The following is a 22432-nucleotide window of genomic DNA, read 5'->3' as shown; positions in this document are numbered from 1 at the left end:
GAAGGCCTTTTATCATCGTCGTCTTCCTAATGTAAAAGACAAGCCCATTGATCACTGAGAGAAGAGTCGCACAGTAATTCTCAAAGCAGCCAGGCCGAACAAAACTTAAAAAAATAATTAAAAAATCGTCGCCATTTTTTTTTCTTAAGAGCGAAATGCATAAATTTACACGAAGGACTTGTTAGAGAGAGACTCGACAACGTGCTCATGGCTGGCATTTGCAGGGAGGTGTTGTATTTTAGGGTTAGTTCATGTCGTTTTGATTGAGGGCAACGACGTTGAAGGAGGGTCCGAAGCTTCAAAACCCTAGAAGGGAGATAAAGAGGTAACGAGAGTGCTAAAAAAGAGCGGGAACGTTTCAGGTGTTCCCCGGTGCTTTGCCCTAGCTGCCAATTGTTCGACTCGGTATCCAAATTCAGGTTATTTTTGCGCTAAATTTTTGTTTTCTAAACCCTAGAATTTTAGTAATGTTTCAAATTAGGGCAGTGTCCGTAATTTAATACGTTTAGGGTTTCCGTTTGTTTCCTTTTTGGTATTCTATACGCATTTCGATTGGATGCTAGTGAATTTACGCGGTAAGTGGTCTTCTCATGTGCATATATATACACTAATTCTAAGTTAAAATGCCCGGGAAGCTCATCAGGCTCTACATTGTGTTGTTCAGTTTCTAATTTTCAACCTATAGTGGCTATTTTCCTGGAATTTGAAGAGAACTCTTGTGCTAAGCTCTTTACATGCAATCATTTGCTTCTATGTATAATTGTGTACGTATATGCTTATTGTGCGTCTGTGATAGAATCATTACTATAATTCAGCTTTGATTTTGGTGTTCTAGTTAGTAGCAGGTATATATTCCTTTTTTGAGCTTTTTAACTGCCCAAAACTTAGTGGCAACTCTCTCCCCAAGCAAGTTAATTTTTTTGTCAAATTTTCATGTATGTAAGGTGTTGAGTGAACTTTAATTGATTTTGAGAGAAATTGGTTATATTCAGTTGCTGTGAAACTATGTACAGGAGTGGGAAATTAATGAAGAGCAATATGCAATCAATGTGTTATATATTTTGTTACACCTTTTTCCCCTTCTGCAGAAAAAGAAAGAATAAAAAGGTTGTAAGCATCTTAGGGTGCATTTGTTTCGCTGAAAATAGCTTCTGGAAAATGGTCTCTAGAAAATGACTTGATTTTCTGAAAAAGCTAATATTTTCTGGTGTTTGGATGATTCTGGGTAAAATATTTTACATGTTTGGCAAATTTCCTGAAAACATTTTGTAGAAGTTGTTTTCAGTGAAACAAACACACATTAGAGATTTGTTCTTGACTTTTTATCTTTTGTTTTCTTTATTGAGTTTATTTTAGTGCTAAAAAATTACATTTTGTAATGTTTTTGTGTATATATATTACAATTTTTTTTTTTTATAAATGTTATGGCTGTGTGTCCAATTCCAATTTCTATTTCTTTTATCCAAGTTTGAAATGTGAAGAATGACAGGTTCACCTACATCTAAAGAAGCTCTATTTGATGCTTTAACCAAATACACAACGTTTGGATCTTTGAATTTAGCAATAACTGCTTCAATTGCACACAGGAAAATACTCTCCACATCAGAGGGCTTGTTTACAAGACAACAATTCTATTGCAATTGAAAACTATACTCTGTCTAGGATAGAGCAAAATGTATGCTTCTGGAGAAAGCATTTCTTCAACACTATTAACCTACAAAAGATAGAACATGACAATTAGGTCCAAGAAGATATGTTTTATTGTCTTTATAAGGCTAAAAAACATGCCAATATATTATATATAAGGCTCAAAATATTTTGATGAACCAACCTAGAAATAGAAATTGCACAACCATAACATTTGACTAAAAGACAATCTAGCCTTTAGTGGAATTTTAGGGGCAGCAGGTTGCTTGTGTGTCTTACATATTACATATAGCAGCATTAAAGTTTTCTTTACTCTACCTCAACCACCACAAAATTCTTGTTAGTCCTACTTTTACTAGCCAAGAACTCTCCTTTATCCCATACAATTAGCACTCTTGCATGTTTCCTCTTATGATTGTTTCCCTACTTTTATGAGCACAAAAAAAGAAAAAAAAAAGAACAAATAATAAAGAACAAAAAACAAAGGGTAAATGGTAAATACATGCCTGAGCTAACAATACAACATAAGAGAAAAATCAATAATCATAGCTTAGCTTAAACTTCCCAACCCTTCAAGACATCCTTAAGTGACAAAATGGAACTCTAACCTAAATGAACACCTAAACCAGCAAAAACTTCAATGATATACTTCAATTTTGCAATCAAATACTATGTTAATATGATGCAACAATCAATCAGTAGGCCTCAACCATGCACCATGGAAAGACATATCTTCTTCCCCTTCCCTGTCCCCTTTACTTTTTCTCTAAACTCCAACTCAGATGTTGAAATTCAATCCTTTGATGAATAGATATACATATAGATTCATTACATTTTTACTAATGATTTGTCATTGTAGTGCTGCAGTTAAATTGATTAGAAAGTAATCCCAAGTTTTCATCTCAAGCATTTATATCCTTACAAAGCTGATAACTTCAAAATTTTAAATCCAAAATTAAATCAATTTAAAGCATATCCCTACTTTCCTATGTTATTAAGTAAATTATAAGGGTGTGTGAGAGTCAATTGTAAATGTATCAAAAAAGTAACTACAGAGAAAAAAGAAAAGAGGTACCTGTGTTTTCCAATTGGCTTCAGCATCCTTCTATTGCTGACTTAGAACTAAATTCTCTTGAAAAAAATACAAATGTGAAGCTGAAGCCCTAATATAATAACAAAATTGAAAGTGAATTTATTTATTTATTGTAAGAAATAGAAGAAGAAAGGGAACCTGATTGGTAGAAGGATGAGTGAAACCAAAAAGATTGGGGATGTCATGCAATGAAGGAGCAGTGGAATTATCAGAGAAATCAACGGCCCAAATTCGGCCTACCCCCATCACTCCTTTCGCCTCTCCATGGTTCTTTTGTTCCTATCTCTTCTTTTCTCTAATATATATGAAAGGAATTCATCGGTCCTGCATTTTGGTTAATTTCTCATCATTGTCGATTATTCTCTAAAAACCTCTAGAATTTTTGTTTCTCAAAGAGAGGACCGAAGAAGAAGAAAACGAGAAAGGGAGAGTCAAAGAGAGAAAGGAGATTGAGTTGCGTAAAATGTCTTCCGGATTTTAAAGTCGTAAGACATTTTATGGAAAAACGCTATCTTTTTTTTTAGTTGACTTGTAAAATGTTTTGCGTTGACCGAACTTAATTTCCTCAACCAAACGTTGGAAAATGATGAAAATATTTTCTGGAAAACAAATAAGTGAAACAATCGCACCCTAAGTTTGGCAGAAAGTCTCTCATTTGGAATAATATTAGTAGGTCTTAATCCAGTTCAAGTCTTTGTATCATGCATTTGGTTCGTTTCCAGGAAAAATCTTTCTACAGTGATCCTTTTTATGGTAAACAATGTATAGACTCATGTATAGTTCTTCTGTTTCATGTATTATCATCCATTTGTTCGGAGTTTCTACCTTGTTCTTTTGGCGTTGATTTTGCATATATTTGAGCTTCCAGAAAACTCCATATTTTTTGGATTATCTTGAGTGAGTTTGATGATATCTGTTAGTGATCAGCTTGCGTGATCCTGAACTGATACAAGCTCAAACCTTAATTGAATAATAAAATCATTTTTAATGTAGTTACAAAGGTTTTTGCATTGAAATGAAGGGGAGATAGTTATCGTAGTAGCTTGCTGCTTTTCGATTTTTTGTTTGTATTAGTTTCTATTTACTCTAGTAGTCTGGTTGATTCTGATACTTTTTCCAGATATCTATTGTAGGTGTTTACCAATACCTTCTTTTTTGCATCAATGGGAGGGGCCAGCCCGTAGATTTATAGGGAGGGATGCATGGATGCAGCTTGGGATCTGCATTGTTATTAAATGCTGAGGTTGATTCTATGGGAGGGGTTGTTGACAGTGGAGTTGACATTGGTGTCAAGACCTCCCTGCGTAGAGCAGCTATTGAGAAGGCTCAAGCAGAGCTTAGGTGATGCTTACATTCCATTTTTATTTACTATTTTATCATTCTAAAATTATGCACTTGGTTCACATCCCTAAGTACAAGCTACTTATTTTCTATCATCTTTTACATTTGTCTATATAACAGGCAGGAGTATGTTGTTCGTGAGGAAAGGAGAAGGGAACTAGAGTTTCTTGAGAAAGTATGCACTTTTATCTTCTCTTGTTATTCTAGTTTCTTATAGATTAATTTCACCATAAAACACGTTGCTGTCAGGGTGGCAATCCGTTGGATTTCAAATTTGGCAATGCAGCTTCAGTTAGTGTCCAGTCTACTTCTCTCACTAATCAGCAAGCAGAACATTTGGTTACCAGGTTTGTTCTTTTTACTGTTGTGTGTTACAATACTATGGTTCTGAATTGTATTGGAGCAACTAGCTGATGCTTCCCTGTCCGCTATTGTTGCAGTGATGCAAAAGGTAGTTTTGCACCCACTGCCTCACCTCATGGTGATTCCGTAGAGAGTAGTGGAAGACCAGGGATTCCTGCAGTTTGTGAACCCAGTAGTGCTGACAGTCTCTTACTATTTTCTGGTGAAAATGAGTTGCCTGAAGGTGAAAGGAAGTCTATGAATTCTCGTAAGTGGAATACTGTTTTTCCATCAGAGCAATCTTCTCGAATGGATGGAGCTCAAAATACCAAGGAATCAGAAGATTCTGCTATTTTTCGCCCATATGCTCGAAGGAACAGGTCCAAAATAAATCGAGATGGAGCACGATCTAGTCCAAAAGATATTGTTCAGGGTCGAGGTGGTCATGGCCCTTGTTTACCTGCTCATGTAGCATCGAAGGATGTGAAGGCTTTGACTTCTGAAACAAATAACCAAAAGGGAAAGAACATACATTGTGTCGATGCCACAAAATTGACAACTTCAGATGGTGATTTGGCTTCAAAGATGATAACTTCTGATAATCAGTTCAACATGGCGTTTGATGGTGGTCAGGCTACAGAAGAAACAACGGATCAATCAAAAGGTGATATATCCGAAAGCAAGGTTGATGTCACATTTTCTAAAAGCTTGATCGATGACCTGCATAAGGAAACTGCTCAAGTTGAGGCTGATAAATCTCCAGTTAACTTGGTTCCTGCAGAGTCTGATCTTGTTGCAGGGAAGGAGCAGGGAGTTTCAACTGGTCTTGAAGAATCACCTGCAACAGGTACAACAAAAGCTGAAAATGGAACTGGTTATAACCAGCAAAATGGGTTTGGTGATGCCAAAAGAGATGAGGAAAAACCAATTGAAGGGCAAAATAGCAGTGTGGCAATAGGGATGAAGGGATTAGATTCAGTGTCCTCTTGCACTCAAAACAGTTTAAGATTAGATGTAAATAATGATAAAGATGTATATATAAATCCAAAAAATGTTGATTCTAATGGAAAGCTCGTGGAGCAAACATCAGAAAAAGAGGAGTCACTAAACTTAGCTGTTGGTGAAATGGCAAGACAAAACAGTGAGATTAAGGCTGTTGATAATGTTGCTGTTGTTCTTGATACTTATAGATCTGTGATTCAAAATGACTCTCTGAATGATTCTACTGTCAAAGTGGTGGAAGAAACTAGATCTGAATTGCAAAATGAGGTGAGCTGTCTATCCAATGATGAGGCACAACGAAGTAGTCATGCTGTATCAGAAGCTGAAAGGGAAGTTAGTACTGTGCCAGGTGATAATTCTAACTCCTACAAGGAAAACTTTTCGTCTAGTTTGCCTCAAGGTAAAATGGACAACACTATTTGTGAGATTCCTGACACAACTTTGTTAGGAATAACCTCTATTGCTATTCCTGACACTCAAGCTAGTTTGGATAATCATGTGAAAGTGGTGGACAAGGCACATGAAGATTCCGTTATGGAAGAGGCAGGGATTATAGAGGTGGTGTATCTTTCCTTGGATATATGCATAGTTATTGCTGATTTCTTAACTGAGATGTATTTTATTTTGTATTTTAAAATCTTAAATGGTCTGGCATTATGGTAAACAGGCTAAGCGGAAAAGAATTGCAGAGTTATCTGTTGCTAGCTTATCTATGGAGAACTGCCAAAAATCTCACTGGGACTTTGTTCTTGAGGAAATGGCATGGTTGGCAAATGATTTTGCTCAGGTACTATTTATTATAGAATATAAAATAGATTTAGCTTATGGGTTCTTTTATTTTCCCTTTATTATCTAGAGTTTTTTTTATTGTTAGCTTTACTTGATTAGTGTGCTTCTATTTGAAGTTGACTAGATAACAAAATTGGCAAATTTTCTTGGAGTTTTTCTTATTTATTTATTAATTTTATGTGCTTATAGGAGCGTCTTTGGAAGATGACTGCTGCTGCTCAAATATGTAGACGTGTTACTTTTACTTTGCGATTGCAACTTGAAGAAAAGAATCAGTATTGGAAACTCAGAAAAGCAGCTTTAATCCTAGCTAATGCTGTCATGGACTTTTGGCATTCAGCACAGTTGCTTCTAAATAGTAGGGATCTTGGTCCAAAAAACTGTGGCTATGATCTAGTGGGATCACAGGCTGATGAAGTTCTTAAGAACAACAATGCAGAACTTGATATGGTACTGGTTATATTGATGGACTTCTATTGGTCTTTAAGGTTAATCATTTTATGCATGTCTTTCTATGTGATGACATTAATGATTATCATTTTTTATGTTTAATTTTCTTATTAAAGCTTGGTGGTAGTTTCTTTTAAATATTCAAATTCAGTTACTGTTTTTTATTTTTATTTTTTGCACATTGATTATCCACTAATATGTTCTGTTCTTTGGTACATGGTTTATCTTAGTTGCTATGTAGGAAACATGATCTGGGAGAACTGGCTTGCTTTAAAAATGTAGAGAAGAGGTTACTGAGAACTTTGGTATTTATATGGATTTTAGTCTTCTTCTTATTAAAACCTTTTTGGATTTTAATTTTAGTTTATATGAAATGTGGTCTCCGTGTTTTTCTTTTAGTGTGTTGGCTTTCTGGGGTTGGTTGGATGATTGAGTTCCTAGGGTCTGGATTATAAGTTAAAATTTAAATCTAAATGCATATGGTCTTTGGAATTCAGATCAAGAAAATCCAATTAAGTATTTGGAATTATTGATAGCTATAGAGCTGTTTGGGCTTGTTTTCCTCGTCTTCAGTAACTTTGTCTTGCAAAATTGCTGAATATTTTATATTCATGTTCTAGTTGTATCAGATCTTTGAAATACTCTACTTTATGTCTCATCTTTTTGTGCAACATGTTATGGAGAAGGATACAAATAAGGAGCAGCAGCAGCACCCTGGAAATGACAATGAACTTGCTATTCAGGCATATGCTCTTAGATTTTTAAAATATAGCAGTTCCTCTGTTCCATCACGTCAAGCTGATACAGCAGCAACTTCTGACAGGATATTTGACTCAAGCATTATGGACAGCTCTTGGGATGAACACCTAACTGAAGTACGACTTATTTTTTCTTAGCTTTTCAGTTTTATTAGCACATTATTGTTGGCTTTTGAAAATAGCTCTTTGATCCATTTGTTTTAACCAGTTGTATCTGTTAACATGCATGCTCATTCTGGACCCTGGAGTTCTTATCTTGTGGAAATTCTTTGTACATCCTATGCTCAACTTTTTATGTACTTTATTTCCAGGAAAGCCTCTTCTATGCAGTTCCTTCAGGTGCTATGGAAACCTACCGAAGATCTATTGAATTTTATTTGGTACAGACTGAGGTAAATGTAGGTTCTTTAATGAGTTTATACATTGTCTTTTTTCTTTTGTCCCCCCTATATTTTTACAGTAATCTGAAGAAAAATTGCTGGACTTGTATGATTCATCCGAAATCTTGCTTATTTTTTAATTTTCCCCCCAGAAAATTGAGAGTAACGTGCAAGAGGTGGTTGAAACATCTGCTTATGATGCTGGAGCCGGTAATCATTACACTTTTTTGTTTTGATTATCTTTGTTATTCAATAGTCATATGTTCCTTACAACTTCTTCAAATTCAGAGTTTCCATATGGCAACTTTGTGTATGATGAGGATGAAGGAGAAACAAGTATGTATTATTTGCCTGGAGCCTTTCAAGGTAGCAAATCGTCAAAACTAAACCAGAAGAAGCGGACAATGAAAATTATGAAATCATATCCTCCTGCAAGATCATATGAAATGGGTTCTGATTTGCCTTATGGAAACTGTGCTCAACAATCAACCTTAATGGGTAAAAGGCCTGCCAGTGGTCTAAATGTTGGTCCAATTCCAACGAAACGTGTTCGCACTGGTCCCAGGCAGAGGGTTTTAAGTCTTTTTAGCTGTGCAGCTGCTGCTGGGGGTTTACAAGCTCCAACAAAAACAGATGCTTCTAGTGGAGATAATAATTCTTTTCAGGATGATCAGAGTACTTTGAATGGAGGATTCCAGATTGAGAAAAGCACAGAGGTTGAATCAGTTGGGAACTTTGAAAGGCAGCTACAAAATGACCGTGCAGAACCACCAACAAAAGCTAAAAAGAAGAAAAAAACCAAGAATCTTGTACGTAGGGATTCTTCTGTTTTACTGACGCTGGGTTTTTTTATAATGGAATGGTATAGTTCCATTATTTTCCTTAGTTTCTAAGGTCATGAATCGTGTTTCTGGTAGGGTTCTGCATATGATGAGGGTTGGCAACTTGAATCTACTCATAATGAACTGGTAATTTGTCATCTTCAGCTCTGTTGCTTGATGTAAATGATCTTTTGCTTTATCGTTTTCTTCCTCTTTAATGGAATAGTACAGTCATTTTATCATTAAGAAACTTAATTTAATTTTTTCTTCTTGGATGTCTAATTACATTTTTGGTCCTTGTATATGTTAATTTAATTGTGCAACTTTACCTAGCTTGAGATTCATTTTCAAAGGTATTATAGGTTCTTAAGTTGATTTCTGAATATCCTCAGTCAGATTTGTCCAGTTTCTTGATGAAGGAAACTTTTAAAGCTTTGAGGTCATTTTAGTATTTTCAAAATTTTATGAGATCAAGTACTAGGTGGATCAAGTTGACTTCCTGCTCCCCATGATAGTTGTGATGAACTTTATTTTATGATGATTCCATTTATTTTGCAGGGGAATTATTCCAAAAAGAGACCTGAGAGTTCTCATTTTGATTCTAATGGAACCAGCGGTAAAGCTTTTTTTATCATATTTGATTTAATCACGGGTTACGTGGTTGGGTATATCTATTTTATGTCATGTTCTTCACCCCTCATCCTGTCAATTATCTTTTTATTAGGTTTATTTGGGCAACATAATGCCAAGAAGCTGAAGATAATGAAGCAACAGCTAGATAACACTTTTGACATCACTTCAAATGGATCAATCCCTTCACCAGTAGGGTCCCAGATGAGTAACATGTCCAACTCCAGCAAAATCATCAGATTAATGCATGGTTCTGACAAGAGTAGAAAAGCCAAAACACCCAAGGTATTTTTTCCTTTTACCTGTTTGTTGATTGTCTGCTTGATAATGTGCTTCAGAGTTCGTCTTAGCTCCAGTGTAATTGTTAAAACAATGTAAACTTCCTCCAGATGTCTGCTGCTCAGCCTGGTTCTAGTACTCCATGGTCATTACTTGAAGATCAGGTTAACTTTTGTTATCTTTTTTTGTGAAATTATCTTCAATTCCTGTTCGCATTTGAACATGTCCATGAGATGTTACTGTATTTATGCTCAGGCACTTGTTGTCCTTGTACATGACATGGGTCCAAATTGGGATCTCGTAAGTGATGCCATCAACAGTACCCTTCAACTTAAGGTTAGTGCATGAGTAAAGTGTCTATACAAACATATTAGGTCATGTATGGCTTCCTTTTAATATGTCTAGAATAACACTAAATTGTCACCAATGACGCGTCCATTGCTCTAAAACCGCTACTTGTTCTTATAAATGTCTATAATTTCTTTAACTTCTCGATGTGTCAAGTGCATATTTCTCAAGCCTAAAGAATGTAAGGAACGCTACAAGATTTTAATGGATAGGAGTGGAGATGGAGCTGACAGTGCTGATGATTTAATGTCTTCTCAGTCATATCCACCCACATTACCTGGCATTCCAAAGGTCCCTTCTCTTCTCAAAAGCTAGTAGATTCATATTTTTGTTAATATACTGAAAGTGGATATTTTCCATGAAGCTAATTTTGTCTTCTATGGTTGGCTTCTACTGCTGTATTTCATGCAGGGAAGTGCTAGACAGTTGTTTCAACGTCTGCAAGGGCCAGTAGAAGAGGAGACTCTTAAGTCTCATTTTGAAAAAATTATACTTGTTGGCAAGAAACAGCACTACCGGCGATGTCAGGTATAAGTGAAGTTTAGAGTGCATTTATTTTATCTCTAGAGGTCCTGGCATGTTTGTAGTTTTAAGAATAAGCCAGTAGTTTAACCTAGTTGAAGATAGTCCTTTTGGCATCTTCAATGCAATCAAGTTTTCAGTTTTTTATACGAGTTTGATGCAACATCTGACTATGGGCATTTAAAGAAGACTTTTATGCACTGTTAGTTCAATTTCTTAAGGTGCATGGGACTTGATTAAAATATGCTAGATATACCTTGTTAAACTTCTCTCGTTTTAGTTTATAAGTGAAGCATTTTCCCCTTGTAGTTTATTAGTTTTATTAGAGGATGGATTAGACTGAACACAATCAATTGAGTTTATTAAATGAACTATATCAATTAAAGTCTAGCTTATTACATTAATTCATAATTTTTTTTTTGATATACATGTTATTTCACGCATTAATTCATAAAATTTCTTTGATATATATATGCCTTTATTCCACTTAGGTAAGTGCTCTTTTTGCACCTTGCTCCTCGGACAATATAGGGGCCCTAGCATTTCAAGTTCACCTGTAGCCCTTTACAACTCTGGTTTTAGCATTCAGTGGTGTGGCAAAAATATGATGAAAACCTAGTCTTAATACTTGAAAGCATCCTAAATTCTCCTTCTTTTATTCACTTTGGTTCTTCCAGCCTTTTCTCAATTGTCCCTTCTGTCTTCTTGTGTATTGTAAAGCATGATAACCAGGATTTGAAGCAGATAGTGCCGGTCCACAATTCTCATGTTATGTCTCTTTCACAAGTCTGCCCAAATAACCTAAATGGAGGGGTTCTAACGTAAGCTTTGCTGCTTCCATTTTTGTTAAAGTTTTAACTTGTTAATTCATTCATGTTTTCTAGTTTTTCATTGTTCTTTGTATTATGTTTTATTTTGATTGTAATGGACTGTAATATCATTTTCTATCATTTGGATAAAGGCCTCTCGATTTTTGTGATGCCCCTGCATCAAGCAAAGATGTTCTTCCCCTAGGATATCAGGCTAGTAGTTTAGCAATATCGAATCAAGGAGCTGTGGGACCAAGGCTTCCTGCATCTGGAGCAAATTCGTCGCTGCAGGGATCTTCTAATGCGGTTCTTGGCAGTAATTTATCATCACCCTCTGCTACACTCGATGCTTCTGTGAGGTATTAAGCTAATTTGTAGCTTGCATTCTCTGTGTGCATAGTATCACATGCTATTATTAGTGTCTGTTGTAACATGCATTGCATGTGAATATCTGCTATTTTATTTATTTTTGAATAAGTTGAGCGTTCTACAAATAAATAAACAAAGTGTAAATTTGCCTTAGCATATATATGTTCCATGCGCAAATTATATTGATATTAATTAATATAAAGTCTTTTGTTTTAATGTTAATGTAAATTAAATTCTATGCAAATAAACAAAAATTAATGTGAACTTTAACCCTTTTATTTTAGAATCTTGAAGATAAAGCAATTCATTAATTTTTAATTTTTTAAATTTATTACTTAAGTAATTAAATTAAATTTCTTACTCATAATTTGGATAGATTTTATTAATAAGTCTATTTAACAAAAGTATTTTAATGAAAATCAAACTTCTTATAAATTAGATAATTTATTCATATAATACAGAAGTATTTACAATGATTTTTTAGAAATATATTAAACAACAAAGGCTACTTTTAGTTAGTTCAGAAGTTTCTCCTCATTCATGTTTTTTAATATATATTATATACCAATGGCACAAATTGTGGTCATATTTGCTCTCAGGGATGGTAGATTTGGTGTTCCAAGAACATCTTTGCCAGCTGATGAGCAGCATAGAGTGCAGCAACATAGTCCAGTCTTATCTGGCAGGAATGTCCAGCAGTCCAAATTGACTCTCCCTGGGGCTATTTCTGGGTCAGATCGTGGGGTTCTTATGCTGGCTGGTGGAAATGGTGTGGGCATGATGTGTGGAATAAATAGAAACATGCCAATGTCAAGGCCAGGCTTTCAAGGAATGGTATCATCAACAATGCTAAATTCTGGCAGCATGCTCTCCTCCAATTTGGTGGGAATGCCTAGCCCTGGAAATATGCACTCTGGACCAGGTTCTGGTCAAGGAAACTCTACATTGAGACCTCGGGATACCATTCACATGATGCAAGTAAGTTATTTACTTTTCAAGGAGCAGTATGATCAAGTCTGTTCTTCAACATGCTATTGCAGTTTGGGGTTCTTTTGTCCCATATTAACGATAATTGTTATATACCAAGAAATCATTTAATATTTCCCCCAGTGATTTGTATTCATTCAAATAAGTAGCAATCTACTACAAAGTGAACAATCTGGATATTGCAGTATTACAAATTTAAAACCAGCCAAAAAAGGAAAAAAAGAAGAGCAGTTAAGATAAGCATTTCACCAGCTAATCTGCAGTACGCCTTAATCCTTGAATCTTGTATCCAACAACCTTAATTCAATTAACAAGTGCTGTATTAGAATTAGCTTTGCTGCCATGAATTCTCCTATTCTCTCAATCCAAAGATAGGCACTCCATGCTAATCTTAGACTGACTGCAACCAACCCCTTCCCTTGAGCTCTTGCTGCACCCATCTAAATCTAGAATGGGGACTTCAGTTCTAGATATATATGGCTTTTCAGAGGATTGCTTGCTGCAAAAAATTCCATCAAAATTTTCCTTTACCTATGGTTCTGTGTAGCAAGCAGATCTGGATAATTCCTTTCTTTATGTGTAACGACTTCCAATTGAGGAATTTAATTTAGGCTTGATAATGGGGGTTTGTTGAACTCAATGCCTTAAAGCTGGTTGGTAAATCTCGCTTTGTTGTGTTTCTTTTGATGAGTATTCCTCTAGGAACTGAAATGCGTTTGATATAGCATTTTTATTTTTGTTTATTTAAAAATTACATTGAACTTCTGGATAATCAATGATATTGGTACTCTAATTTTTGCGTGTTGTGGTGATCTAGAACAGACTTTCAAACTAAGATGATTTTCCTTTTTGTTTGATAGCCTGGTCACAGTCCAGAGAACCAGAGGCAAATGGTGGTACCTGAGCTCCAACTGCACATTCAAGAGAACAGCCAGGGAATTGCTGCCTTCAATGGGTTGACTTCTGCTTACCCTAATCAATCAACCCCATCACCTGTTCAGTCATATCCAGGTCAACCCCAGAAGTCCCATGGGCTGAACAACTCTCTTCAGGGTTCTAATGGGTCACAGCAGCAAGCATATGCCATGCGCCTTGCTAAAGAAAGGCAAAGGCAGCAGCAGCAGCAGCAGCAGTCTCATATGCATCAGCAACATCAAAAGTTTGCTGTATCTAATGCTTTGAAGCCACATGTCCGACCTCAGACTCAACTTCCTGTATCTTCTCTTCAGAGTAGTTCCCAGATTCAATCTCCAGCTTCAACTCAGGCAGTATCGCTTTCCCCTCTAACACCATCTACGCCAATAACTCCTATGTCATTACATCAGCAACAAAAAAACCACTTGGTGCCTCGTGGGCTTGGTAGGAGTTCCCGACCTGGTGCTAGTGGGTTGAACAATCAGATAGGCCAGCAACAACAGCGGCAGCTTCAACAACAGCAGTTTCAACAATCTGGAAGGCACCACCCTCAGCAACGGCAACAAACACAATCTCAGCAGCAAGCTAAACTTTTGAAGGGAGCAGGGAGGGGGAACATGCAGGTGCATCAGAACCTTTCTGTTGATCCTTCTCCTCTGAATGGCCTTAGCATGGCCTCTAGCAACCAAGCTGCTGAGAAAGGAGAGCAGATGATGCACTTAATGCAAGGTCAGGGCCTGTATTCTGGGTCTGTTATGAGCCCTGTCCAACCATCTAAACCTCCAGTTTCTTCTCAGTCCATGAATCATTCCCAGCCACAGAAAAAGCTACTTTCTGGGGCAGTACCCCCTTCTACAAAGTATCTCCAGCAGATGGCTGCACATTCTGATAATAGTTCTCAAGTTCAGGTTTCCACAGCGCCTTCTGGTCATACACAATCAGATGTGCATCAGTCTGTCCTGCCAGCAGCTATGGGTCCAAACTGCCAGCACTTGCAGCTACAGTCACAATCACATAAAAAGCAAGTTAATCAAAGCCAGCCTACTGTTAAAAGGATGATTCAGCAGAATCAACAAGTGAATTCTGATCCTTCCAGCAAATCTCAAGCTGAGCCAGCCCAAGCTGACCAACAGCCCATGAGTAATGCTTCACTTATGGGTACAGCCACAACAATGGCAATGCCTCAAGCTGCCATTGATTCAGCTGACAATGTATCGGTTGTTTCTCCCTCTGTTGGCCCTCAGTGGAAACCATCAGAATCAGTGTGTGATCTGGGTTTGCCAAATGTGGCCACTCAAGTGGGATCCATGGGGAGCCCTCCTCATCCAAATTCTGCTCGTAGTGATTCGCTACCTTCTGTCAGCCAAGTGTTAGGGAAGAGACAATTATCAGGTAGTCTACCCTCTAATGGGAGTACTGATGGGGCACAGTGGCCACAACAGCCACAGATACAACAATCTTCCACATTGCCACCATCTCAACAACCTTACCAGCAGTTACAAAATCAGCATAGTTTGCTGCCACAACAGCAGCCATTGCAACAGCAGTCGCAACAGCAAACTCTGCATCTACAAACAGTACAGGGCAGCTTGTATTACAGGCCTTCTAATTCTAAGCTGGAATGAAGCAATTAGTGGTTGGAGCAGTTCCAACAGCAATGGGTCCTGCCATGATTGAGTTTGTTTGCCCAAGTAACAGCAGTGTACAGGTAATAACTTTTACGGATTTAGGCAGGTTTGATATGGTGTTATATGTTAGGTTGGCATACTAGGAAGCATTAGAACATTTAGAATTATTATCATGTTGTAATATTGGAATGAGATGAATTTTTTAACTCTAGCTGTCTGTGGGTGCTTATCCATGTATACTATTTGATTTGTATAAATTTGTTGTCTTTTTCTTTTCCTTTTTGTTTATTTCTTTGGTATTTAAATTTTATTAAACTTGAATAGAGGGTGGAGACTAATCAGTCTGTGGTTTTAACGCAGATGAAGCTGGTAATATCATATTGGCATTGCAATGTGGAAAGAGGTTGCTGCTATTTGCAGGTTAGAAATACACGGAAAGTATTGGACATTTTTTGGGGTTTCTACTTTTTGGTTTTTAGGGCATCATGTATATAACCACTTAGAGTATAGGGAAGTGGAGACAGATATAGTGGCATTTGTACATAGGTCACATCTCCCTTTTTCACGGTTTCTTTCTTTTTGGCCCAGTAGATCAGTGCATGTATTTATTACCCTTTGAGGTCTAGTGGGTATCTAGCAATCATTGTTATGGGCAAAAAGCCTTCGGGGAATTTTGTGAATATTAAGGTTTGTTGTGGTGTAGACACTGGTCACTGCTATTAGAACGACCAGCAGCCGTCACTGCTATAGCCATGGCCATTCCCACCCAAGCATTTATTTGTAATTTGTAAACAGTCATCAGATTCTCATAATAAAAAAATCCTTTAATTGGTGCATACCCTTTCCATTCCCTATTCCTTCTGGGTCTACCATAAGCCCTAGGGGTGTTCATTCGGTTAACCGACCCGAAATTACTATAACCGAATTAACCGACCTTCCAAAAATTTTAACCGTTAACCGAACCGATTTTTTTAAAAAAAAATTTAATCGAACCGAAATTTTTTCGGTTAATAAGGTCGGTTAACCGAATTAACCGAAAATTATGTATTTTTTATTTTTGGTTAAAAATTACCCGAATTACCCGAATTAACCGAATTAACTGAATTACCGAAAAATACCCGACTTTTTTTATTTTTTATTTTTAAAATTTAAAAAATTTATAAATTATTAAAGTAAATTGGGTTGTCTTTTAGTTTTAGTTTTATTGGATTGGGTAATTGGGTAAACTTTAGTTTTAGTTTTATTGGGTTGGGTAATTGAGTTTGGGTTGGGTTGGATAATTTTATTTATTAATTTTTTCGGTTAACCAAAAATTTTCGGTTAACCGACCGGTTTCGAACCGAATTAATCGTTAACCGAAAAATCATAAAAAAATTAACCGATCTCCGACCGAAAAATTCGTTAACCGACCGATTAACCGAATTCGGTCGGTTAACCGAATTTTTTTGGTTTTACCCGAATTATGCACACCCCTAATAAGCCCCTGTGTTTCTTGCTTATGAAACTTGAGAATTTAGTTCTGTTTGGTTAGTTCATTAGCATCTGCAATGAGTGTCTTTTCCCTTTTTTGACTGGAAAAAAAAACTATATCCAAAATTTTTAAGAGACCTGAAATGCAGTTCAGAAAGCTCTTTGCTTGGCCCTTTTGTAATTTTTATCTGATTTGAACTAAACTGCAATAAACAGTCAGATGCATAACTTTTTGAGTTATCAACTCTATTGTATTCCTTCCCTCATTTTTCCTACAATATTCTCCATACATTAGCCATCCAAGTGTTTGAAGTACACAAAGACCATACTTTTTATACATTTTCAGATTCCACCGATACTAAATTAACCAGTGCTTCAAATTAGCACCAAAGGATCAAACGTATACTGTAGCTTGTTAGAAACCTCCAAGCAGTAATATGTTTCAAAGAATTTCTGGGCATTATATAAATAGTGACCTTCAGGTTTCAAGTTAAAAGTGTAAATACACAGAAAAATTCCTAGTTCCTAGTAAGTTTAAGTATCTCGCGGAGTGAGATATTCGTATGAGAATATGATCATTCAAAGATTCTTGAAATATATATACATGCATTAAAAACTGAACTATGAGATATGATGTGATGATTGCTCACCCTCCTCCTTTTAAGGGCATTATATAAATAGTGACCTAGAGAAATTCCTAGTTCCTAGTAAGTTTAAGTATCTCACGGAGTGAGATGTTCGTATGAGAATATGATCATTCAAAGATTCTTGAAATATATATACATGCATTGAAAAACTGAACTATGAGATATGATGTGATGATTGTTCACCCTTATTAAAGATGAAAATGGGATTTCAATCCTTACCCGTCATTTAATAATGAAGTCAGGCGTTCAATCTCTACCATGAAAATAGAGAACATTTAATAGTTAATCGTTTACCTTTTTAGAAAGCATCCGCGATAAGAGAATCATTGGCAGTGGACACTCTGGTTTTGACAAAAAAAAAATACATTGAGAAACCTAGACATACTGTGGATGACCTTAAGCTCATCATTCATCAATGAAAGCCAAAGATAGAAGAAAACAACCCACTAGAACAATTGCTAGATAAAATCAGTTTCAAAGCTTAATCATGTGATCAGACTAGAAATACTGTTCAAAAGAGTTAGGCACCAGAGAGAGCAGAAATGCAAAATCTCAACAATTGCAGTTCAAAAATTATGTTCAGTTCCATCACTAATAAGTCTATACAACCTGAAGCTCCAATAGAAGAAAGTTTCTTGAAGAACCCAAATCTTGCTCCTCCTTCACTCCTTTGTTTTTGACCCCAAACTGGTTGATATGGCATCCACAATTTTCTTCTCTGAGTTCAATATCATCTCAATCCTTTTGTTTTCCATTTCCTTTCTCAACCTTTCAGTTTCATGCATTATCTCCATTTTTTTCCTCTCCATCCTCATAAACCTCTCTGCAAATCTCCTAATTTCCATTGCTAGTTCCACCCCTTTGTCTTCTTCCCCCTTTCCCGTTATTGCTGCATCACCATCCCCTTCCTCTTCTGTTCTAACCCTTTTCTTCATTAGCCCAGAAAACCGGTTCACAACACTCGGCCGCCGCAATATGTAATTGATGCTGCGGCTTTTGCTGAACCGGTTTCCTCCTTCATGTTCTTCGTCATCTTCTTCTTCTTCCTCGATTGGGTTGTTTTCGTCGTCGTTATGGTAGTAGTTCCCAGCTTCATGTCCGTTTGGAACAATGGAAGTCAATGGTCGAGCCGAGATAGGCAAAGGCCCTTGCTCCAGAGCTTCCATGGCGTCGTAGTAAGGCCAAGGGGAAGCAGAGCCGAGGTTTTGGCGTTCGGAGCGGTAGCGGCGGCGGAGTTTCTCCATCTTGTGACGGCACTGGAGGGCAGTTTTGGCGGCGGAATCATCGAAGAGGCCGCAGCGAGTGGCGACGGTTACGGCGACCTCCTCCCATTGGTTGGCTTTGAGTTGGCCGCGCTGGAGAGAGTACCATTTTTCTTGGTAGGCTTGGATTAGGTTGAGAGTCTCTGGGTGAGTCCAAGGAAGTGGTTGGGGTTTCTTAGCCGCCGGCGATGGATCATAAGACATAGTTTAGGCCTTGGGGGTTCAAAATTCAAAGAGGTCTTTTTGAATTGGGGGCCTTAAATTTTGATTATTAAGGTTTGGGGGGCGGCGCGAGGGAAGGATGACGGTGGTGGCTGGCGGTGGAGCTAGGTGGCTAATATGTTTTCCATTTTTTAAGTTTCCGTTTTAAAAATATTTTATGGACCCGAACCCGAAAATTTTGTTCTGGATCTGTACTTGAAATCAGGCCCAACCCTACTACTCAAATGGGTTCCCCGGACCCGGCTGTGACCCTTTATCCACTACGGAATTTTGAAATTTCATGTATTTCTATATTTTTTCGATTTTGAAATTACAATTTTGATCAAAATGTAGGTGTTGATTTCATTCGCTTAAATTCTATTAATTTCAATTTCCAATATATTCTTTTTGAAATATAAGAATAGGGTAAATCCCAAACAACAAACACGACTAGAGCGACTCGAATCCAGACCACACTTGAGATAGTTAACATCCTGATTATCAGGCCATCACATGGGGTTCTCAATTTTTAAGATTTAATCAATGTTAAATTTATTCAGTTTTGTTATCTCTAAAATTTTATACGACAAATATAATATCAAATGTATATTATCATATTAGTCTTTTTTATATATATATATATTACTCACAAAAAAGTCAATTAATGGATTTAATGATCATCTTTTATGTTAAGATTGGAATTTCAAATTTTAAAAAACTGTAGGAATTAAGGCTCTCTTTGGAAGGGTGGTATGATTAGTTTTAGTGAGATTAAAAGTAGTAGTGGCAGTTAAATTAGTTATTGTAGTGATGAGATTTAATATAATAGTTTTAGCTCAATTTGTATGGATATTGTTGTCAATACAAGAGAACGTGTATTTGAGTATGCTGAAGCACATTATCCTCCTATTTATGGGTTGGAGAGAGGCTATGGGTAGTTCTAAACATTTTGTAAAAATAAAAATAAAAGCAGATATGGTTAGTTTTTATAATCAAATTGTTTAAAAAAAATTATTAATGAGATATGTATTTAGATTCAAACGCATTTATAGCAATGAAGTAAGAATGAAAAATGACTATTAAGAATCGTAGATTGAAATTTATACTGAATACAAGTATTAAATTATGAAAATTACATCAAATTATAGTTTTATTAGATTAAATAATTGTACATAATGAAATATGCCAAACTATTAAGGATATTAATGAAAATTCAGTTTATACAATGAAAATTCAGATTTATTTGATATTATAAAATTAATAATTAATTAAAATTTATTAAAAATATATTTGTTTTAAATAATAATTTTATTAATGAAGAATATTTTTATTTTATATGTATATTTATTTGTAATGATTCGTATTAATTTTATAATAATATTATATAAAATATTTTTTATAGATTTATTTCATTTAATAATAATTTATAAGTTTTTTTTTTAACTATCTTTAATCTTTTTAAAACCATATTTGTGAAAGGAAAAGTAAAATAAAGGGTAAAATTGTGAAAGTCTGTTTCACTGGAATGCAAAGCTTCTCAGTAGAGCATAAAATTCTATTAAAAAAATAAACCAATGTGTTTTAAGCATACAATAGAATATGGATTAAATTAATAATTTTATGCATACTACAACACTAATAATAAAATGATTAAATTTTACTATTAGTTCCTATACTTTAAGAAAGTTACAGATTTAGTCCCTATACTTTAAATTGGTCATTTTTAGTCTTTGTATTTTTCAAATTTTAAAATTTCAATCCTCACCATGATAACTGCTAAATTCATTAAGTTCTACTATTTTCAAAATCTGATACAATAAATATGTTATCATATTTGCAATACTATGTTAACTTGTTATTTCCACATATTACTTACTAGAAATCTAGTTAATGGATTAACGACTGTCATGTGTATCTAGACTGAAATTTTAAAATCTGAAAAGGATAGAGACTTGGAAAGATCTAATTGGAAAATATTGGTTAAATCTAAAACTATACGCGCAGTATACGACTAGTAATTGATTTTAACTAAATAAATTTAACTGCTATTATTTAGGTTAAGACTAAAATTTCAAAATTTGAAAAGTATACGAATTAAAATTTACCAAATTAAAGTATAAGGACTAAATTCATAATTTTCGCAAAGTACAAAGACTAATAGCAAAATTTGGTCAAATGAGTTTAGTTGGGAATGAAACTTTGGATTTGTAAAGTGCAAGCATTGAAATTAACCAATTCAAGGATTAAAATTAATAAAATTAAATTATCAAAAAAAATTAATCAAATTAAAGTACAAAGATTTTAACAACCCGAAATTCAGTGGTGTTGCAAATTACGGTTTTGAGCCTTTATTTTTGTAAACCGAGCCCGTAAATATTAAATAGAAATATTTATGGAGTTAGTGTATAAATGATTTGAAATTCGATTAAGTAATTTAGCTAAAATTATGATTAATTAAGGTCTAGGGACTAAATTGTAAAATTTTAATCATTATAGATTTTTAATTAGAAAAGGCTTGAGGACTTAGATGAAAATTATCTAAAGAATTAAAATAATAAATAAATTAAATTAAAATATACGATAGTGAGAAAGAATTATGTTAATTAATTAAGGTTAAAATATGGTAATTTAGGTATAAATAATAAACATAATGGAAAGAAAGAGAAATGTTATCATCTTCATCTTTCACCCGTGAAAATCAAAGGAAAAAGAAAAGAAAAAAAAAGGAAGAAAGCTTGAAAACCCTTGGATATTCAACTATCAAATTCAACTAAAAACAACGTTGAACAACCAAGAGGGTAAGGAAAAGCAAAAGTTGATGACGAATGACGTGAGCTTTTGATTTGTATTTCTATTATTTGAGATCAATCTAATTATTACATATCCATGTTAAATTGTAAGATTTAGTAATGAGGTAAGTATATATTGGTTGTATGAATTAAATTGTGGTGATTTATTTGGTATATCAAGATAGAGGACTAAAGTGAATAAATTATAAAGTAACATGATTTAATTGATATGTGATAATTGGTATGAAATTGAGTTGAAAAATGTTATATGATGTGTTGAAATGGTGAATTGATGATGAATTGAGAATGATAGAATGTGAATCGAACTATGTGATGAAATTGGAAAATTAGTTAACCCTATTAACTGTTCGGGCAGAATTGGATATAATTGGCATGCTATAAGATTAGATTGGGAATGGGTTTATACTTCAGTTTAGTCGATAATGCACTTATGTGTACCAGTATATTTACTTCGATTTAACCGATGGTGCACTTATGTGTCAATATATTTGCTTCGGTTAATTCGATGATGCACTTATGTACCATTACATTTGCTTTGGTTCGTCAGATGATGCACCTTGTGTGCCAGTACAATTGCTTTGACTTGTCCGATGAAGCACTATGTGTACCAGTATATTTCCTTCGGTTTATCCGATGATGCACTGTGATGCTAGATGGGGATGTAGGTTGGTTAATCCATGTATCCGTCTTGATTCCGAGTCAGGTTAATAGAGTTATAAAATGTGAATAGATTAAATAACATATGAATGAGATTGATATCATGATTTGATGATTCAAACGTGAATTTCGATATATGAATATCAATAGCATATGAAAGATCATTCGAATCATTATACAAGCCTGGAGGGCCGAAATAGAATTTGATGAATCAATCAATTCGATTTGGAAATGATACATATATCTATTTTCATGCTCAAATATCTTAAATTGAA

General features: G+C 35.2%; 2 protein-coding genes across 12 annotated transcripts; one reads left to right on the top strand and one right to left on the bottom strand.

The window, feature by feature from the left end:
• Positions 1-45: 45 nt before the first annotated feature.
• LOC107925862 (chromatin modification-related protein EAF1 B) lies at positions 46-15946 on the top strand. 11 transcript variants are annotated; one of them, XM_041097888.1, is made up of 24 exons: positions 63-419; positions 3874-4081; positions 4202-4256; positions 4331-4428; positions 4522-5774; positions 5874-5983; positions 6093-6212; positions 6404-6664; positions 7351-7539; positions 7734-7814; positions 7955-8012; positions 8091-8611; positions 8720-8770; positions 9182-9239; positions 9348-9538; positions 9643-9696; positions 9788-9868; positions 10037-10171; positions 10292-10408; positions 11123-11223; positions 11364-11570; positions 12180-12558; positions 13428-15190; positions 15471-15946. In XM_041097888.1, the coding sequence occupies exons 2-23, from the start codon at positions 3939-3941 to the stop codon at positions 15105-15107; spliced, it is 5943 nt and encodes a 1980-aa protein (XP_040953822.1). In that variant the 5' UTR covers positions 63-419; positions 3874-3938; the 3' UTR covers positions 15108-15190; positions 15471-15946. The 11 variants fall into 11 exon arrangements, with proteins under 11 accessions (XP_016712080.2, XP_040953813.1, XP_040953822.1 ...); XM_041097887.1 differs by having other exon boundaries at positions 3861-4081; XM_041097886.1 differs by having other exon boundaries at positions 3861-4081; positions 7348-7539; positions 7734-7820.
• A 1740-nt stretch (positions 15947-17686) lies between these two features.
• On the bottom strand, positions 17687-18920 carry LOC107925762 (uncharacterized). The gene has a single exon (XM_016856486.2). It carries the CDS (start codon positions 18691-18693, stop codon positions 17890-17892), a length of 804 nt encoding a protein of 267 aa, XP_016711975.2. The 5' UTR covers positions 18694-18920; the 3' UTR covers positions 17687-17889.
• Positions 18921-22432: the final 3512 nt, after the last annotated feature.

Source organism: Gossypium hirsutum, chromosome D07 (assembly GCF_007990345.1).
Source record: "Gossypium hirsutum isolate 1008001.06 chromosome D07, Gossypium_hirsutum_v2.1, whole genome shotgun sequence".
In the NCBI taxonomy this organism is placed as follows: Eukaryota; Viridiplantae; Streptophyta; class Magnoliopsida; order Malvales; family Malvaceae; genus Gossypium; species Gossypium hirsutum.
This window is presented reverse-complemented; position numbering and strand designations above follow the sequence as displayed.